The sequence below is a fragment of the Penicillium robsamsonii genome (assembly GCF_028829455.1).
Source record: "Penicillium robsamsonii strain IBT 29466 chromosome Unknown utg000008l_segment0_segment0, whole genome shotgun sequence".
NCBI classification, from domain to species: Eukaryota; Fungi; Ascomycota; class Eurotiomycetes; order Eurotiales; family Aspergillaceae; genus Penicillium; species Penicillium robsamsonii.
In genome coordinates this window covers 1,001,895-1,022,897 of record NW_026643226.1, presented here as the reverse complement: position 1 = coordinate 1,022,897, position 21,003 = coordinate 1,001,895, and the positions used below count along the sequence as shown (strand labels likewise).

Here is a 21,003-nt window from a genome sequence, read left to right as displayed (position 1 = left end):
AAATTGAAGAGGAGTCTCTTCAAAAATGGATTCTCTCTATGGATTCTCGTGGAGCAGCCCCCCGGCCCTCTATGGTACGAGAAATGGCGGATCTTCTTCTTCAAAAGCGTGGAACTACCCCGATTCTTTCGGTCGGCGAAAAATGGGTATATAACTTTGTGAAACGGCGTCCTCTCCTCTCCTCTCGATTCTTAAAGCGGTATACCTATGAGCGCGCGAAATGTGAAGACCCTAGAATCATCAATGAGTGGTTTGATCTAGTTCAAAAGATAATCATTCAATTCGGAATCGACCCCGATGACGTTTATAACTTCGACGAGACCGGTTTCGCGATGGGGTTAATCGCTACAGCGAAGGTGATTTCGAGGAGTGATCTCTCTGGCCGGCGCTCCCTTTTACAGCCTGGAAATCGTGAATGGGTGACTATTATCGAATGTATAAATGCATCGGGGTGGGCGCTCCCTCCGTGTGTGATTTTTAAAGGCAAAATCTTCCTCGAATCTTGGTTTAAGGGCCTTCCGGATAACTGGCGATTTGAAGTTAGTCCGAACGGCTGGACCTCTGATGAAATTGGAGTTCGCTGGCTCGAAAAGCTCTTTATTCCGACGACTTCTTCGCGTACGAAGGGGGGTATCGACTTTTGATACTTGACGGACACGGAAGCCATTTAACCCCAAAATTCGACGAGATTTGTGAGCAAAATAAGGTGATACCGATCTGTATGCCACCTCACTCCTCTCACCTTTTACAGCCTCTCGATATTGGCTGTTTTGCGGTGTTAAAACGATCATATGGTCGGCTGGTCGAGACGAAAATGCGGACCGGAATTAACCATATCGATAAACTTGATTTCCTCGAAGCATACCCCCTCGCACGAACTGAGGCCTTTAAATCGGAGACTATTAAAAATAGCTTCGGAGCAGCTGGTTTAGTGCCTTTTTCACCTGATAGAGTGCTTTCGAAGCTTAATATTCAGCTTCGAACCCCGACCCCCCTCCGAGTAGAGGAAGCGATTGGGACCCAAAAACGCCCTCGAACTACGTGCAATTACAAAAGCAAGCTTCGTCAATTAAAGCTTTACTTCGTGCTAGATCGAGGAGCCCTCCGAGCCCGCTAAATTGCGCGATAAATCAGGTTTTAAAGGCATGCCAGATCACTATGCAATCCGCCGCACTTCTTGAGAAAGAAGTAAGCGAATTACGCGCCGCCAACGAGAAGCAGAAGCAAAAGCGCACTCGATCCCGAAGGCAGATACCTGCCGAAGAAGGCCTCTCAGTTCAAGAAGCTTCTCAATTGATTACTGAGCTGGTGGAAGTAGTTAAAGCACCTCCCTCCCCTCCACGAAGAAGCCTATCGCCGGCTTTACAACCACGTTCGCGGGCCTCCCCAAAGTGTAGTGGTTGTGGAGAAATAGGGCATAAAATCAATAGATGCCTAGCTAGATAAATCAATTTGGTTGAATTAATTTAATGATGTTTTGGTTGAGATAAATATAGTTGAATCCAATGGTTTGGGTTAGGTGCGCCACTCGCTTGCGTGCGCCGCTCGCTTGCCGAATACGTTAACAATTAAGACGACGAAGGATGACGTAAACAGGGCAGAAATCGAGGCTATTGCGAATGCAATGCGTCCGCCACCACAGACACCGCTGCATGGACAGTCAGTGCTGGAATTCTGAGCCTTTTATTTTTTTATCGTTACATGTTTATGCTACCGAGGACGGTAGCAGCCTCTTGAAGGGGGCGCCTGTGATGGCCTTAGGCCTCACCCTCATTACTAAACATGTGGTTACATCGTACGTAGCTCTAGCATATGAATAGGATCATCTTTACCACTACCTGGCTTATTCCGTAACATAGAGGAAAGGAAGACGGCGAGTAACCTGCTTTGCGTGCAACGGTTAATAAGGCACAATATGACGACTGAATTAAAACAATAGGGCTTATCTCGCACGGGATGAACAGGCCCTTCTTTTTCTCTCTTAATTCTGGACAAATCGTGTTGCCAAAAAGACAGTAAGACCTGATTACGGAGTACAATAGCCCGGTGACCATGTTTGCTGACCGTGCAGCAAACCCCTGCCGCAGTTTTCGCGCAAGCGGGTTTACCGTGAAAGCTTACCTTCAGGGGTCTTTGTTGATGACAAGTCAAGGCACCGTGGTGAATCTGGACTTCCATCAGCGTTGCTGGTTTTTCTGAGCACCTTCATATTTGTGCACATTTCCCCGTGGTATCTGATCAGCGCCATAACTTCGTCGGGGCTTTTCAACTTTTTTGGAATCTTGCATTTGACACGGCGGAAAAAGAAAATTCAAAGCAGTTTGCTAAGCCTGCAATCTTCGAAAATGGCTTCTTCGTGGTCATCAAACGACCCACCGGGCTCAATCATCCTCTCCTTGATCTTGCTCATTTTTTTACTACGACGCGCCCGTTATCACCGGAAGTCAGAGAGGAAACTGGTCATCTCACAACACAGAATGAAATTAGTTGGTTGCTACTAAAGAAAACCCACTTTTATTACACTTCGTTGACGTATCATAGGCATTACCGGTGGCCCTTTGTACCACCCACTTGGCCTTTCTTTGGTGCCTCATGCTGAAGAGCTACCACGTTACAAATGTCGCTATTCTGGTTGACTCTGCTTTATTACTCGTGACCGCGGCCGCAGCTCTCTGGTTCTGCGTTCTCGAACAGAGCAGGGGCATCAATTCTCCGAGTGTCATTCTGGCGTACCTCGCATGTTCATTGACCAGAGACCTTTTAGAGCTACGATTTGTAGGCTGCTCAAGTATTGGAACATGTTTTTTTATCAGATCCAGGATTGTTGTAGAGGGAACCTGGCTGGCTTCGCATCTATGGGTCAATGATTTCCTCTCGCATCATTCCCAAGAATCCATTTCCACACCGGAAGAAGCAGCGGGCTTTTTTGGCCAAGTGTTCTTCCGGTGGATGCATCCAGTTCTAAGGGAGGGATATAGCGCGAGGTTAAATCTCACGAGTTTACCGGAGATCGACCAACGACTTTTATCGAAAGGTTTACGAAAGCGAGTTTTGACTTATTGGGCCAGAGAATGTGAGTTACTCATATGATCACTGCACGCAGCGCAGTGCTAATTATTATATGATTTAGCCAATCTTCACACAAAATGGACGCTTCCATGTGCATTAGCGAGGTGTCTCAAGGGTCCATTTTTGTTACCGTTACTTTCCCGCGGATTTCTCATCTTATTCACATACCTGCAGCCCATCTTCATTAGAACCGCGATACGATTTGTCAATGGCGCATCTCAGTCCATTCTCGGTGGAGATAGTGGCCTTAGATTGATGCTTTTTGCTACAACGGTGTATATGGGAATCGCGGTACGATATGCAAGGGTCGTGCCCATTTTTTATCTATCTGACGATATACTATCTAGGTGTCGGCCGCAATCTACCAACATCAAATCAATAGGCTGCGTGTTATGGTTCGGGGAGCATTGATTGGTCTCATTCACCACCAGTCTCTTCATTTGCCCAATGAGAAATCTCAAGACTCATCCGCATTGGCATTGATTAGCTCAGATATTGATAGCATCGACTCTGTGGGTGAGATTTTCCACGAGACCTGGGCCCTCCTGGTAGAGGTAGCTACTGGGACAATGCTCCTAGCCGCTCAGATCCAATGGTTCGCATTTTTACCAGTGATAATAATCTTCGGTAACTATATATCTAGGATCCTTGTTCTAAGTTTTGAAGGGTGTTAATATCTGCCCCTTAGGGTGTTCGCGGATGAGCGCGTATGTTGCAAAGCACCTGGAGAATCGGCAGAAAGGCTGGAACTCGGCAACGCAGAACCGTCTTACCGCCACAACAGCAGCTATAGAAGGAATCAAGAGCTTTAAGATGATGGGGATGGAAGATGCAATCCAGTCTCAGGTCTTGCATCTGCGAAACAATGAGATCCAAACGTCAAAGCGCCTACGATGGATTCTGGTAGCTTACAACGCAAGTGGTATGTACCGGGTCAGATTAATAAACATTATTCCATTGATTCTAACTTTACATTCAAGCAAATGCACTTGGGATTCTCGCTCCAGTCTTGACTCTCATTCTCTTTCTCTTGTTCTCTCAAAGCGATGGAATGCATGCTGATCAAACCTTTACAGCCCTTGCTCTTCTAGCCATGGTGACACATCCAGCCAACATGGTCATGACTCTCATTCCACAAGCCATTTCCGTTATAGCAAACTTTGACCGTATCCAGGTTTTTATTAACCAAACGTCCATACAAGACGCGCGACAAGTCTTCCAGGGAGGCAGTCCTCAACAATTCATTTCAATGCAAGCCCTAACGGTAGCACCTCCGCCATTATACCATTCCATACTCCGTGATGTCGATTTGGCGATCACCAGAGGGGAAATTGTGACTTGCGCTGGCGCCGTTGGCAGTGGGAAGACAACTTTAGCAATGGCTGTTCTCGGAGAAGCTACTGCTACCGCTGGCTCGATCTCCATGTCCTCTAAGGAGATTGCATATTGCGCCCAAGAGCCGTGGCTGCCTAGCGTCACTATTCGTGAAGCTATATCAGGACATCTCATTGGCCTAGATATCGAATGGTATAATACTGTGATCGAAGCCTGCGGCTTGGTGCCGGATTTCCATTCGTTTGTGGCTGGTGACATGGCACTGATAGAGAACAATGGGATGAATCTCTCTGGGGGACAAAAACAGCGTATTGTACGAAACGTGTTAACTCGCTTGTGGTGACTGCTTAGTGTTATTTTGCTAACAAACTCATCAAAGGCTTTGGCAAGAGCAGTCTACTTGAAATATAGAATGCTTGTTTTAGATGATCCGTTCAGTGCTCTTGATGAAGCTGTTACAGGTCACATCGTGCAAAGGCTGTTGGGCTCACGAGGTCTGTTTCGAAAAATGGCGACTACAGTGCTTTTGATCAGCAACTCTAGTAGGTTCAAAATTCTAACTATAGCGGTTAATTCTCTCTGACATCAATTATTGAGTAGGAGAAATATTTTCAATTTCAGATCGAGTCCTACTCCTTGATAATTCAAGGCTCCATCACCAAATGCACCTTCAAGATCCGAACGCAGCTTTCGGAGTTTTTTCATTGCCTTCAACGATCTCCAACACCCTCAACCCATCAAATGACTCTGGGGTGCTTGGAAAGAGCCGGAAACTACATCTAAGCGACGCTGAAGATGATACCTCCCGGAGGACTGGAGATATTGCAATATATAGTACGGTATATGTCCACAGCCTGTTTCCAATAGCTTACTGACCTCGGAAAGGGTATTACATTAACGCAATCGGCCGATCTAACATTCTTCTTTTGATTGTCTGTACGGCTGGTTTCTCATTTTGTTCTATATTTGCTCAGTATATTCTCAAATGGGCGACAGAATCGCCTAGAGACAAATCGAAAATTTATATGTCTCTGTATGCCACAATATCGTTCATCGGATGGGTGGCAACTAGTGGGACTGTATGGTAAGACGAATTTGGCGCTATCCAAAACGGTCAATATTGCTAATCGTCTCCAGGGCCGCTCAAATGAAAGTTGCTGTCAGGTCAGGCGCAGTTTTACACGCACAACTTCTTGATAGAATCTTTAAGTTTGTTCCCAACCTCGGCATGTCAACCGTCCAAAGTACTGATCGCTCTGAACTAGGGCGCCTTTGTCTTACATCACGAAAACCGATATCGGTACCATTGTGAACAGGTGTGCACAGCCTTCCTGGCTCGAAAATATGCATATGTTCTTCTTATACTAATATTTGATATTCAGGTTTGGGCAGGACATAAATCTCGTGGATAAGAAACTTCCTCCAACGCTCGCAAATCTCAATACTCGTCTGCATGTCACAATCTTGACTTTTGATATATCTACTGACAATCATTAACAGAAATCTTCAAGCTTTTGATGCAGTTGGTGCTACTCTTAAAGATCCGACCAATGATGAGTCTCACTGTGCCTGTCTGTGCCATATGCGTTTATTTCATCCAACGGGTTTATCTTCGGACATCTCGACAGCTACGCTTCCTTGAACTAGAGTCAAAATCATCACTGTTCACGAACTTTATTGACACGGTATGTACACCTGCTACAGTATCCGAATGTTGCATTTCTGATCATTAACATAGGCAAATGGCATTGTTACAATTCGAGCTTTTGGGTGGAAAGATAAATTCGAGAAAGAGAATGTGCAAGCCTTGGACCTGTCACAAAAGCCTTTCTACCTTCTCCTTTGCCTACAGTGCTGGCTAAAGATGATACTGGATTGTACTATCACAGGTTTTGCAGTTGTTCTGATTGCGTTCACCATCTCTTATCGAAACACCACAGCTGGTGCGGATCTTGGTTTGGCTCTGAACTTGATAATCGTCGCAAACACCACGCTACTAAAGCTTGTACAAGCCTGGACATCCCTTGAGACATCCTTAGGGGCGATTGCTCGATTGAAGAGCATACAAGACTGTCTGCCAACCGAAGACAACACTGAGCATACTTTGGATCCTGGCCTGCGATGGCCCTCTATTGGAAACCTGCACGTCAACGACGTGTCAGTCGGTTATTCAAAGTCATTGCCCCTTGCCCTACGCAATGTGTCCTTCGTCGTCAAGCCTGGACAAAAAGTCGTTGTTGTGGGTCGAACAGGGAGGTATGGCGATGCAGGTCTGGTTGATTTATATTTGTGAGTGCTTGACTAATTAAGATCTCTTGACAGCGGTAAGAGTACATTGATGCTTTCCTTGCTACAACTTCTCGGACCCAGTGAGGGATCTACATTCATCGACGACATCAACCTCACGCATGTATCACCGAGAACGGTGCGAAAACGTGGTTTCATTGCAGTGCCACAAGATGGCTTCACAATTTCAACGGCCAGTCTACGCTTTAATCTAGATCCTTATCACACGAGCTCAGAGCAAGAAATATCCCTGAGTCTCCAAAGGACTGGTCTTTGGGATAAGATTCATTCAATGGCCGGTTCGGCCGAGAAGGCAGGGGCGAGTCTCAAAATTCGAAGCCTGCTCGATCTTCCTATGTTGTCATTTCTGCCATTCTCGGCTGGACAATTACAGTTACTTGCCTTAAGCCGAACATTGCTACGAGTCTGGTCGTCCGCACCACACAAGCCAATTGTCATCTTAGATGAAGTCAGCTCTTCGTTAGACTCAGAAACAGAGTCTATTGTGACAGATATCCTTCGGGATGATCTCCGAGATTACACTGTTGTGATTATTGCACATCGTGTTGCTGGTATCATGGGCGCTATGAGACCTGGGGTTGATGCAATTGCCACCATGCAAGATGGCAGGCTGCAGACTGTGTCTATTATCGACAGCTCTGGTTAAACCGAAGACATTGTTCGAGCCACCGCCTACCACCGCAGAGACTACTGTCTATCCGTCATTTAGTTCTCGCCCCGTGAACACATTGAAATACGCCCGTCAATAGCAACACCCTTTCAGTGAACATCAAACGTTAGAGTCGGCTCCCTCGACCGGTTACCCCTTGAGCTCTTATTTGACACATTGTACCGTCTGGACATGTGTTCTCTGTTCAAATTTCGACAAATAACTCTCCGATCAAGACAACTGGTAGATTCTCTCAACCAGTATCAGAGGGTAGTCTCTTATGGACTGAACCTTTTCTGTGCTTTGTTACGAACACGACGTGTCATCGACATTTCTCTACTCGACTTTTACAACGCATTATGCACCAAGGCATGCAATTTTTGCGGCGAATTCGGCGGATTTATATCCCTCCTAATTTGGAAGAGGTGCTGTTTTGTTTAATTGCCTCCAGCGGTCTTCGAAAACCCAAGTGCGGACTCCTGCCTCAGTCCGAAAGCAATTTCACATGACTAAAGCCAAATAAGACCAACTAAGGTCATTTAAGACATTGCCTGGAATATACTCGATGAATGAATCTGTACAAAAATCCCGCATTACGGTCGTTTCTCTCCATCACGTCACTGTGTTTGCAGACGGCAACCGTCTGGACTTCCACAAGTCGAATTAGCGGGCTTAGACCGAAATCAAAAAATCAACTTTCATGGCGTCGTGTGCACTTCCTTATCACGACAAACGGACTTGCAGAGGTGGAACGCGGAATTTTGTGTGCTGGTTGTCAGCTTGATATTGAAAAATATATTATCGGCACCAGGGACACGGAATGAGGATACGAGGCCCGATACAAAGTGTATACGCAAGACGGCTTTTTAGAGCATTTTCGGTGGTGTGAACAGGCACAGCTCCTATGGAGATCGAGTGGCGAAGGTAAAAACCGGCCACCCGAGCTACCTATGTCTGCTCGGACAGGGGGCTACTTTCGATGAAGAGAATGACAATCATGTAGAGTCCATTTGTCAAATACCGGAGCCATATACCTCGGTCGGTTACAGTACTAAAACCTCGGATCGGATACAAGGTAAATTTACCTTAGATCTCCATAAACGTCGGTTCCATACAACCGAACAAAGTGCAAGTGATTTTGTCTATTTATACTCGCGCGTTCATCCTGTTTTATTGCTAGTCAGAGAGTTTGATATACTGAGTTCATACCATACATTTCATACAGTCAGATTTCTGTCACCATTTACTAATGTGTTGCAGCCACACTACCTAGAATTGACAAAGGAGAACCCAGAAAGCGGACATATTTCAGCCATCTCAACGTACAATATAATACTGTACTTTATGTTAGAATCTACGAAGTAGATGAGATCATGAAAGCACAATAGGTGTATTGTAGAAAGTCTGAAACTATGTGTAGGGGAGGAAACCAGAGAGAGACTGAGACTACGGAAGTCTACTATGGAGAGCAGCCATGTGACTACTGAGAGATATCAACACTTTATTCCGTGATTTGTCCCATTTGATCCATAGATTTCACCTCTTCGTCTGGCTCTACCAGGTGCCTTGAACAGCAATTGTTCGAATTTTTGCCCCACACCTTTTGGACTGGATGGCATTTGACGTTTGTTCCCTGGCGGTCCTTACACTGCACAAACTCCCACTCCTTCTTGCAGCCACACGTATATTGGATATACTTTGAATCGCACATTTTGACCTATTAGGTATCCGAACTTAATTGGGGCTTGAACACGGAGTATAGGAAATAGTCTTCTCCTTACGATTTTCAGTTGTCAAACGACTTGTATGTTCGGCGATAATTGGTAGAAGCGACTAGTGCATAGAATGGAGCTTCACTTGCGTTATAGAGGAACTAGTATGATGGTGGAGGGCTGTTCTAAACATTTGCTTCTTCCTGGTGCAATGAAAGAAGAGCTTGACTGAAATGTGATGCTGCTACTATTTGAATGATGCCCCAAGCGAACATTTTTTATCTGTCAGGCTGAATATTACCTCGGTTCCGTTCAGGGCTGGCGACTCTAGCATATTGAGATAAAGACGAGGGAAGTACCACAGGTGTCGCATACGACGATCACGGTCGTTATTTGTTGCCAATTCAACTCCATTTCTTCCAAATTTAGAAAGAAAAACACCTGGAGCAATAAAGGATCAACTAAGAGTGGGTAACTGCGGAGCTAAAATCACTACTGCAGAAGACTTTGTAAAGGTGATCACCTGCTGAGTTCTCAACTCGATTTGTATGCACAAGTTGCGCTAACCGCTGATAAGTATATGTGGCCGAATTAATTGAGTAAATTACGGTGAGTCCTTGGCGCTGAGTCGAGGTGGTCAGGTCTAGACTTCCTTGGCCTGCTTAAGCCCGCTCGATATTCCTAAGAATCTCATAGATTTCAAGGATATTGATCCTGTACCTTACTATCTTCCGAACATACAAAAATAGTGTCCAGCGGCACGGGCCAGAGGTTTGCCAGGTCCTGGGGTTGTGCGGAAGCCTAGGCAGAAGTAGGAAGGATCCTTCGCTGATGCTTGTATATGTACGTCCCCGACCGCTTATCCTTATTTCTCATAAAACATCTAAGTTCGCATTGTCCCCTGGTTTTCCATGGGAACACGTGGCCATGTAGTTTGCTATGTTGATATCATCTACGCACGAGTAATATAGAACCAATCAACCACTTGTCCACCCCGTTAAAGCCTTGGCATTATTACGTATTTTTTTCCTCCAAGAGAAAAACACGTATCCGACATCAAAGGTTATCTAGCTCCTACGCAAACACACCAGCAAGACCACTCAACCCCGCAATTATGGCTTCTCAAGGGCAGATGCACGACATCGGATTGCGTATCGATATCATACACCAGCCCGAGGATATCATTCAAGCTTTTGATTGTGTGTGCGAGGCATTTGGTCGTCAGGTCCAAGATGGGATCTGGACAGCCATGAACCCAGGATGGGACACCCCTCAGGGGAGGGCATGTGGAGCCGAGAGGATGGTAGCCCGCTGGCGCCACAAGACCAATGACAAATATGGTCTCCCGAACACCATATTCCTCAAGGCTACGCTGCCGTGTCCGCAGAATGAAGACAGACGTATCATCGTGGGTTGCGGGATTTGGGTGCAAGCTTCCACCATAGAGGGCCATGGCGATCCTCCAGCGGAAGATTTGGTCAATTCGCTGAACCTCAATGCTCTTTACCCTGAAAACGAGCCTGAACAACGTTACCTCTGTCAAGCTATTTCCTCTCTGCATAGAAGACGCAACGAGGTAATCAAGGAGAAGGCCACTGCAGCACCACCAGCAGTTATGATCCTGGACATGTGCGTCGTTGATCCGGCCCATCAGCGCAAAGGCGTCGCAAGGGAGCTTGTACAGTGGGGCATCAATGAAGCACTACGACGTGGAGATCTGGAAGCCATCACCGAGGCGTCCAGTATGGGTCGGCATGTATATGGACAGATGGGCTTCCATGCGGATAAGCACGAGATCGAATATGTTGTGGACGACGAATTTGCTTCTCGTAGGAAGCCACCTAACCTGTTTATGCGCACCAATAGCAACGTACTTTGATGCGATGTGATTGCGGGAATTTACTACGTGTGTCAAACCCCGATTCACCTGTGCGAATTCCTTGCTGTAGTAGACCGTCTGGCCTCATAGAAAATCACGATAATCCTTACGGAAATGCTAGACTAACTTGACCATGAAGGCCATCAAGAACTACCATGGCCTAGAACATTCTCGATTTACGTTCCTGTCCTATAATTTTCCCATCATCCGTCGATTGAATATGAGAAACCGGTGTTTGCAATAACCCGACCATCTCATTGCGCGTTTGATATGGAGAGCTACCAAGTGGTCTCAGTCTGACCACTAACTTAATAATGTTTCTTACATTCTTAGATAGTAATTTGGGTGTTAAATTGTTATCCCTCGCAGCACGTTGGTAGCACGTTGATGGAAACCGTACGTTAAACATACGAGACAACCTGACCGAATCGCAAATATCTTTGAGCTCGCTGGTGAGAACTAAATAAGCCTAGAGCGATGTAAGTCTACGATACTGTAGTGCTGGCTTGAAATAATGGTACAGATGAAAAGGCAGGTAGTCTTCGCGGCATACTCACTAAATGGCAAATCGTATATCTCGGCTTGTAGTTAGGTGGGAAAGGGTCAAAATGTGGATCATCGTTCTCCCGATATCGACAATTGGAGTGGGAATGGGAGTAGCAAGGGTCATGGTGCTAAATAAAGGATAAAATAAAACAACAGAATGCAAGTCGTAGTAAGAAGATTATCATCTACTGGGGTATATGACTTGTTTTATCAAATCGCCATTAGGGTGGACCTATGGTCCCAAAATACTTAGAAATTCCTCGAATATGAGCTTTGTCTGTTTACGTTTCCAAATGGTATATTATATCTGGACTAGTAGATCCTTGGTAGTACTCATCGCCTATATACCCTCGGCTAATATACTTGTAAAAAAAAGCTCTTCGTGCAACTACCCACAGTACCCGTCCGTGAAATTCTAGTTACAAAGATATCTTGTTTTCCACAAGTCCGAGCTATAGACGAGTAGAGTATTATAGTCAGTACACACTTCTTTTGTCATAAATATCCCAATCTATGGATTGTATGAGAAACTGTACACTGCTAAGGGAGGACAGATATCCGATCTATCCGTGCCAGTTAAATCACACTACATCGTACACTCAATAATTGCAGCTGCAAAACCCATAATTGCGTCTACGGATTCTTAAAGTGTAATTAATTGTGAGAGGGATAGCTTGTCAGCCTGTTGACCCATATATACAACTCATTCTACTCGCCTAATCATTTCCTAGTATAGCACTTTTGACGCTTCTAGCGCTTATCCCGAATCTAAATGATCATGTTTGACGGACCTTGCCTCCGATCATCCCAACGCAAAGAATATCCCGGTCTACTCTTTCTCACGGCGAATTTTTGTGTTTTTGGCCTAGGCAAACAAGGAAATTATTGGAAATTGGGGATGCAATCGTTGAGCAATTTGCAATCAGTTCACGGTTCTCATGTTTGTAGGTATTTCATCTCCGAGAGGAGTCCGCATTTTGATAGGTTTATCAATAGGAAGATTACTATTGTACTTCACACTTTAATCTCATCTACTGACCGACCAGTAGTATTTTTAACATATGGATAGGACTTTCCTTCATTGTCAGTAAAGTTGGCAGCAAATGAGGCATGGTAGATAGCAGAGCAACTGCTAGGTCCAGAGTTGTTGCATCCACCAAAGATAACATGCGGCTTTGACAACACCCACGGCAAAGGAGATTGATCCAATATCCCTCTGGTAGTCCCTAAATGTGTACTCTGTATGTCAATCATTCAAATTTTCTACCTAATGGACCCGTCTGAACTTTGCATGCATATTTTATGAACTCTCTTCTCCTCTTAGCATAGCTGTCAGGCTTTTGAACAAAAGTCCCACTCGGCTGCACGGCATGCAGCGGCTACTACTCTGCAGCTATTACACTTTCGACTCAATATAATGTGCGAGTGGCCGTTGTTAGCTAAGAACAGAACTTGTATAGTATGATTTTGAGTATTGTACATTAACCATGGAGAAAATTGGAGATTTAAATTTAGAGAAGCAAAAAAGAAAATGGAGTAACCGCAATGCTATTCTACTTGAAGGTTCGCCCATATCATCTTGCATACTTTGTTGGACGGCGCTAGGATTTTAAAACCATGCCCAATGCACTGGGCGCGGTATCTGCCAATATATATACAGAGCTTGCCATCAGACGCAGCTCCTTGGTGAATTGATCAACTGGAGGATAGAGTTTACGATCACATTCCTGGGTCCTCCTCTTTGGTGCCTATCATGTACAGCCATAGCCATGTCTTTCATATAGAAATATCAGCCGCTATTCCCAACCACGCATCTGATGTCCCTCGGCTATGCAACACCATATATCGCACCGGGGTGATGTAACAAGCCTACCAACTTCCCATAGCATGTTCAGCTGCCTAAGGCAAGGTTCTAGTTGATAGTCAGGCAGTTGAACAAAGATGCAATAGCCGGTGTGACTACGTCAGAGGGAGACTTGATTGTGAGAACCTATGTTGAAAAGGTAGAAATAAAATTTCTAAGAATCTCAGGGCTAAGCCCAATGCGTGGATAGCCTCTCATCCGCGAAGTGCGAATCTGTTCGGCGTTATCCGGTATATCATCATTCTCGTAGTAAACAATACCGTCGTCAAGTACTTTGCTAGTTTTATAATTTCACCTTTCTTTCATCAAGAATCCTCTGAAGCTGTACCTTGTCAAAGTCACACATTATTGTTCTTATAATCAAGTTCCTACACCATATTCAAAAGCCGAGAACATAAATTAGGTCTCAAGTGTATAGAGTGTAATATGCGGTGCAAAATTTACAAGATGAAAATCATTTACAGCCCTCCATCATTTTGAATGAAATCTCATGTTATTTAGATGGTGAGACACGGCGGGGTGGAATACGAGGTTGGCCATCAGCTCTACATAATCGAATTATGAGATCTATAACTCAGACCTATGCCTCTTCGTATTTGTCAACACGAGGTAGGTCACACCTAAAGACTCCAGTAATAGATGTCTTTGATTTCTATATCCGTGGGGTTTGCGTTAAAAAAATGAGACATTAACCCGGTGGCTAACCCGGTGGCTGGAAGCTATCGAGGCTCTTCTTGTTCCTTTTTGTTTCATAGGGGTTTTTTTTTAGAATCGATTCATCGATCCGTCAAATATCTTTGCTGAAGCAAGTAAAACAGAAAAAGAACTTCGCTATTCATGCAGTCAAACTTACCTATAATTTTCAATCTGGATAGACAGATGTAGTCTTAAATGTAGTGGGCATTTAGGTCTCAGCCAGACTGCAAGGCGAGAAACACGAGCTACGCCTTGACAACCACTATTATCTAAGATGAGAAATTTTAGCAGAAGGTATCGGTTGCCTGATGTCTCATAACATTTATTCATCACCCTTATACGGGGAAACTATGTTTATTGCGTCATGGTATATGCGCGAAGATTGTATCTCTATCTATATTCGCTCTCGAATCAGATTGGTACATTCCCGTTATTTCTAGGATCTCTTAATACGATTTTAGTTGCTATAACGCATCACCCAAGGTAGAGAGCAGAGGTTTCATCGTTTGGCTAAAGAATCCTCTACTTCCATGTACATAGAAATAGAATGAGAATGGGTGGCCTTGATATGGAAGTTCACCTGATTAGTTTACGAAGGGCTGTGTGAAACAGCTATTGTGTTCTCAGGGAAGCCTGTACCGGTCTCTGCAGGTCGTATTATCATCTATATGTCTACTACTCGAATGTCTAAAAATACCATCAATGACAAGATGATCAGGTCAGCCATCATCATTACAATAAACAGGGTATAAAACCCACCTGCTTCCTGCGAGACGTGATGCCTTTCACTCCGAAGAACATCAGTCTCCAACCGCATTTTCAAAGCTTCCAACCAGTCTTCGCTACAAAGAATATCATTGCATTTTGCAAGGTTTCTCCAAATATTTCAAAATGAAGTTTACCATTGCTGCTACTGCCTCGCTTATGGCATTCACCGTCTCTGCCACGCCTCTTGAGGTCCGCCAGTCCAACCAAGTCACCGTGGCTCTGTCCAACGACCAATCTGGAGCCTATGCTGGCGTGACATTCCAAGCCGATGACACTGATAAGAGCATCTTCTCCCTCTTCAGCGGTACATCTGTTGGGGCAGGCGGTACTGTCAAGGCAACCGCCGGCCAGCTCACCAACTTTCCGCAATCCATCAATTGTGTCATCACGAACAATGGTGCTACCATTGGTACCTTCACTGCTCTGCAAACGTATTTGGATTTTGATGGAAGCTCCGATGCCGCTATTCCAATCAATCTTAACAATGCTAAGATTCACTGCCGTGTTTAAATTCCTAGCTCCTTCCGGATTCACAATTCGTCGAATCGTTTGAGTGATAGGATTTACTGATGCAGAGCTGGAATGGACCCCCGAGGATGTGATTCTTTGTTCGTGTTTTCTTCTGTGGCAAACATCTTGCTTTAGTCAATATATGTCGATAATACCTAGGTATTCAATTTGTTTGACATGAGAATTCTGATATATATTGACTTGTGTCGGAGTCTTGGTGATTAGAGCCACATTGTAGCACCTATGGTAGCTTGTTTGCATTAACTCCGCTACATTCTCTTTTTCACAAATTCTATTAGCTTTGTATCTTTTCTTGCTTTAATTATTTTCCCAACAATGTTATCTTATCATCACCAAGGTTTTCGGCCTCTAGAACTGCTCGCAAGGTCCTTCGAGGGTAAAAAGCCACCTCTCCCATCTTTGGCCGTTTTCTTTTGTGTCTGTAAATGAAGAACATGGCGTTTTCATTTCGTGTTATGTTTAAACGTGCAACCTCTAGGTCTCGTCGCCGTGCTATGGACACCACTGAGTGTTGTGACGGTGGGTATTCCGACCACAGTCGGAGAATGTATGTTCTCCCCCTTGCTCAACCTGTTCACCAAACGGCGCAACGAAGGATCTATTTGACAGGTCAACAGAGCGGATCGTCAAGTTCTGCCCCTCCTGGTAGTTGGGTTCGCTAGCTATCAGCTCGACAGAACAAACATTGCCAGCGCTCTCACAGGGAATTTTGCGACCGTCATATCCGTGGACCAAAATATTATCAATCTTGGAAATCAATTGATGTTCCTGGGCGTTATTCTACTGGAGATACCATCAAATGTTATTCTACACAGAGTATGTCGCATCCCCAGCCGGATGGTCTGCGAGTCACTAAGTTGGGTTAGATTGGCCCTCGTCAATGGATCAGTGGACAAGTCTGCGTATTCGGAACAGTAGCATGCCTACAGATACTTGTGCGCAGCAAGTTAGGCTTCCTACTCACTAGAACATGCTTGGGTCTTGCTGAAGCTGGGTATATTCCCGGTGCAATGTATACACTTTCTACCTGGTATACGAAGGAAGAGTTAACAAAACGAATTGCCATATTCTTCTTTGGCATGTTTGGCGGAACGGCCGTTTCTCCGCTTCTTGGGGCTGCTCTCTTGAAACTGGATGGAAAACATGGTCTCTTTGGATGGCAATGGATTTTCCTCGGTACGATTAAGGCTGACCCACCAAACATCAAATAGTGCTAACAAATATAAAGTCGAGGGTCTATTCTCCGTTGCGGTGTCTATGATTCTCTTTTTCTTTCTTCCTGAGCACAAGCAGGTCTCTGTGTCGTCTGATCAGGTGGACATTGCGGAGTCTGGAGGGGTTCGCCCAACGAAGAAACCATTGGCTCACTCTAGAAAAACGCACATATCAGTCAGATTAGTTTGGCAGACCTTGACAAACATATGGAAATGGCCGCACTTTATTGCCACGGGGTGTGTTTTTGCTACATGGAGCCCTCTCACAACATATACCCCAAGCATTTTTATGGAGTTGGGTATTGCTCGAATTGAAGCAAATGCATTTTGTGCAATAGGAAGCTTGCTTACTCTCCCCGTGATTTTGCTTTTTGCGTGGATGAGCGACAAATCGAACAAAAGAGGTCTTACCGTTATGGTTGCTATGTTTGTCTACCTGATCACATTGGTAATTCTAAGAATTATGATGCACCGCGTGGATAAATGGGGCAAATTCGGACTCTGGACTGTAGTCAATGCTTTGGCTGTGGGCTATCATCCAATTCACAATTCTTGGATTCAAATTAACTGCACGAGCTCCGAAGAGAGGAATATAAGTGTTGCGTGAGTAAAATCTTTCCTACTGGTCATTTTTTGAAGGGTTGAGCTAACAATCTTCACTAAGAATGTGTAAGATCACTGTTAGTCCTATAATGGACATCCTCTTTCTTTGCTAACTCAAGAAAGTCGTCATGGCCGCTACAGGAGGGCTTATGGCAGGAACCCAGATATTTAGGGACGACGAGTCGTCTATATTGTAAGTCCTACACTTCCGGATCTCACCTATATCACAACGATAATGACTGATTTATTGGCCCAATAGTTATCCGAGAGGGGTGTCGATCATGATTGCGCTAGTGGTTTTGGGTCAGATTTTTGTTATCCTACAAATGTCAATATTCTGGATCCAAAACAAGCGTATCAAAGCAAAATATGGTGTGAGAGTGCTGAATATTCTATAGTAAGCCTGTGATGGGCCCTAAGGCTTCTTACCAGGTCGCATTTCGCATGTGTGCTACCATCATATTATCTGTATATAAATTTACAATGTTATCTTAACTAATAGTTTTGCAGGAAAAATAAAAATACAATGAAAGAAACAAAATAAAAGAGAGATACGTCAAAGCACCACTGTATATTAAGCTAGCGCTAAGTAAAAAAGGGTTTATACACGTTTCAAGTACCCCAGCGTCTCCATCACTTCCTTGGCTATTCTTTTAGCCAACATCTGCTCCGAGGAATCCATGTCATTGAGGAAATTATCACATTTTTCTTCCACCATGCCTCGAGGATGCTCTATGCTTTGGTCCATGTCTGAAATCTCTCTCAATAGTTCCTGCATCTTCTCAAAAACCCGCATTGGAGGAAGCAGTCCCATTTTGACCCAATTCAGACCTCTAAGACGGCATTTCGGCGTAATTTGCAAGGTTGCACGGATAATTGCTTCGCTTCTGGTTTGGTTATCCAACACTCGGGCAGTAAAAATATGACCATGAGCCTTGGTTTGCAGATGACGCGCGATCCTGGTCGCACCAATCTCAGCTAATGAAGCGTATACCAGAACCCCTAAAAATGCCAATTGCAGAGCTCCCTTCATGTTCACCATACATGCAACCGAGGATATGCCAGAGAATGTCCCTGACAAGGTCCAGAACCAGTGCAAACAATCCTTCACCCAAGACTGGTCATATTCCCATGTGGAACGCGCCCATTCCTCAAGTTCCTTTTGTGGTCCTTTGAAGATCACAGTGCCCCCCTCATCGCGCTCGTACACCGCATATCTATGCTGCAAGTCATTTTGGATGTGCTCTGGTTTGTGGATCTTGACCATAGAAGTAAAAGAAATGAGCACTGAAGCAAACCAATGACTGCTGTATAAAAAGAACAAGCTGAAAGCCCAAATGTCGGCTGTCAAAATTCCGCATACCATACCAGTCATCAGCATGGCCCCGTTGACTAGGCAAATCGTGTCCAATGCCCATTTGCCGAGAAGCCATCTGAGATTTCCCGATTGCTGACGCACATTTTTCTGTCGTTCTGCGCTTGATGGGTACATGGAATCCACACGCACGACAACAAAGTCGTTTCCAGGTTGCTTGGATGTTGGAAAGGATATTATATCAGTCAGCCATTCGTTGCTCAAGTTGAGTGGCAGTTGGCGAAACACATTCCCCGATACGTCTGATCGTACAGGGAGCATAGTCGTATCTTGTGCGCATAGTTTGATAGATGGATGGATCCACTTCATCGTGGCATTAAGTCGTTCAACAAGCATTTGCATGGGCGGCAACGTCCCTCCAATCATTGTCAGGTGTGGCCATATGAACAATCCTCGATCAAACTGGGTGTAAAGTCTCGCTGCACTTTTGTCAACGCGAGGGTTGTAGAGAACAGCCGCAACACCAAGCGGATCAAACGTAACTCCGTCATCTCTCTTGAGTTGAGCGTGCAAGTCCGCTAGTGACTGTGGAAACTTTTCCGCTTGTGCTAGCCCAATTATGGGGAGGAGACTTGAAAGATACAATAATGACGGCATTTTCACAAACTCGGGGGGTTCTCCAAGGTTCGCGACCTTTGGTTTATTAAAATAAAATAAAGTCATCTAACTAGTTCAGTAAAAAGGAGGCAGCCCAAAATCCCGCTGGACACTCGCTGATCCTTCTTTATTGGGGTTAGTGCTTACTAGCTGAAGCCGCGATGTACATATATCCCGTACCCGTATCCATATCCAGCGATCCACTGATGGCCGCATCTCGTCCAATAAAAATACAACAAAATTGCGCCCAGAAAAGCAAGTTGGAGACAGCTGACAGGACAGAAAGCGAAAAAGCATACCGAAGGGGGAACCTTCGCATCGGAAAGTTCGTCACCTCAGTACTCCGTCTGCACCATCCTCTTATTTTGCCTAGTCCCTCAATGTACAGAGTACTCACTCCCCTAATTCATATTTAATTTACAATTTCCTGGACAATCAAAGCGGAGGACAAGCAAGAGGATAGAATCAGCATCTCAGCCATCGCAAATAATCCGTACAGCCCGTGACCCACCATCCACAAGATAATCCACCCCCTATCATGTACGTGGCAGCATCTTTAGTGTGAGTCTACACGTGTCCGAAGAATTTATGGAAGCTCCAAACTACGACCTCTGTCTCCCCCAACTCTGTGCTTCATTCGACGAAGGTGGCGGGGTTGCACTAGGAGACACCTTTGCTATCTATTCTGTTGTCGCGTCTTCCCCAGATTGGCGCACCACGGCATTCAAATCCGGGCTTCATACGGAACTCATATCAGCAGCCTCTGCTGTTGGAAACGTGATTCCTGTTCTAGTTACGAAAGAAAATTTAACCGCGGTGAACATTGTTTCGTTGCCATGTCCAGAACATCCACCTTTCAACTCTACGCGGGATATATCACTTCGCGAGAGCCTTCCTTGGTTCCTTATCAATGCATCAAAATTCTCTAAGCACCAGATTATCGGTCGTGGGGACACACTTGACTCCTTGCTCATAATTCTCCAGCGACCGTGGTGTGTCCTTGAGCTATGTTGCTGTGATACACTAGTGATATCTGCCATCCACCGGTTCGTCATCATTGCGACCAAGATCAACCCCGAACTCTACAATCATGCCTCGGTATTATTGAATCAAGAACTAAGAGGAAGAACAGAACTCTCTCTTCGTGATATAAAACAGTCTGGATTATCCTTGCCTAAAGCTTGGATATCCTTCGGCGAACTTGATACAACATCGTCTGCTATCAAAGAAGTGTATATCAACTTGTGTTTTAGTCGACTTCGCTCGCACAACTCGTTCTGGTTGCGACTAATTTCTACCTGCGCTCCATACCTTGGTATAAGCTGTTCAAATTTGGTTCGCATTTTGTCAGACATGACCTCTAGGGACCTCAATTTCTCGAGGCAAAATCAAGCAACCCAAGAATGTCATTCGAGTATTGAACGGCTGTCGCTTCATTCTCCCAATTCGATAACAATATCCACGTGCAACTCGGCACTTCCAACAAGGAGTACCTTGAATCTCAAGGATCATGACAAACATCCGGCACAATATGATCAGGAGATTCTGACCAGCGATCTGCAATTTTTGCTTCTAATTTACAAACAAGTTTTGCAATTTGTTTCTGAATCATTGCCTTAACACCAAAGCATGGTCGGACTATCGGGTGTACATTCATGAATTTTCATCTTTCGTCTATAACTTACACAAGAAAGTGCGCCCAGCCCTCCCTTTGTTTCATCGTAAACTTTCCTGGCTAAACCTTTTCCCTCAAAAGTTTTGATAATTTACCGTATATTTTTGGACTCATATACCAAATGCATCTCCTATCTTCCGAAAGGCAGAGAGAGATATATGCAGTCTATGCTGGAATCGGTGG

At 44.8% G+C, this 21,003-nt stretch overlaps 5 protein-coding genes across 5 annotated transcripts; 4 read left to right on the top strand and 1 right to left on the bottom strand.

The window, feature by feature from the left end:
- Positions 1-3,146: 3,146 nt before the first annotated feature.
- Positions 3,147-7,883, top strand: N7447_011166 (uncharacterized protein; the record flags this gene model as incomplete). The annotated part of the gene is given in 17 exon segments (XM_057235428.1): positions 3,147-3,173; positions 3,244-3,360; positions 3,417-3,585; positions 3,758-3,991; positions 4,050-4,717; positions 4,784-4,946; positions 5,026-5,238; positions 5,290-5,488; positions 5,542-5,613; positions 5,670-5,720; positions 5,787-5,851; positions 5,905-6,089; positions 6,143-6,660; positions 6,727-7,330; positions 7,365-7,452; positions 7,494-7,795; positions 7,812-7,883. The coding sequence occupies 17 exon segments, from the start codon at positions 3,147-3,149 to the stop codon at positions 7,881-7,883; spliced, it is 3,747 nt and encodes a 1,248-aa protein (XP_057080746.1).
- Positions 7,884-10,186: 2,303 nt separating this feature from the next.
- On the top strand, positions 10,187-10,951 carry N7447_011165 (GNAT family N-acetyltransferase; the record flags this gene model as incomplete). The annotated part of the gene is made up of 1 exon (XM_057235427.1): positions 10,187-10,951. The coding sequence occupies one exon, from the start codon at positions 10,187-10,189 to the stop codon at positions 10,949-10,951; it is 765 nt and encodes a 254-aa protein (XP_057080745.1).
- A 3,997-nt stretch (positions 10,952-14,948) lies between these two features.
- On the top strand, positions 14,949-15,335 carry N7447_011164 (uncharacterized protein; the record flags this gene model as incomplete). The annotated part of the gene is made up of 1 exon (XM_057235426.1): positions 14,949-15,335. The coding sequence occupies one exon, from the start codon at positions 14,949-14,951 to the stop codon at positions 15,333-15,335; it is 387 nt and encodes a 128-aa protein (XP_057080744.1).
- A 455-nt stretch (positions 15,336-15,790) lies between these two features.
- On the top strand, positions 15,791-16,567 carry N7447_011163 (uncharacterized protein; the record flags this gene model as incomplete). Its single annotated transcript, XM_057235425.1, has 3 exons — positions 15,791-15,903; positions 15,974-16,172; positions 16,223-16,567. The coding sequence occupies 3 exons, from the start codon at positions 15,791-15,793 to the stop codon at positions 16,565-16,567; spliced, it is 657 nt and encodes a 218-aa protein (XP_057080743.1).
- Positions 16,568-17,774: 1,207 nt separating this feature from the next.
- N7447_011162 (uncharacterized protein) lies at positions 17,775-19,145 on the bottom strand (the record flags this gene model as incomplete). The annotated part of the gene is made up of 1 exon (XM_057235424.1): positions 17,775-19,145. The coding sequence occupies one exon, from the start codon at positions 19,143-19,145 to the stop codon at positions 17,775-17,777; it is 1,371 nt and encodes a 456-aa protein (XP_057080742.1).
- Positions 19,146-21,003: the final 1,858 nt, after the last annotated feature.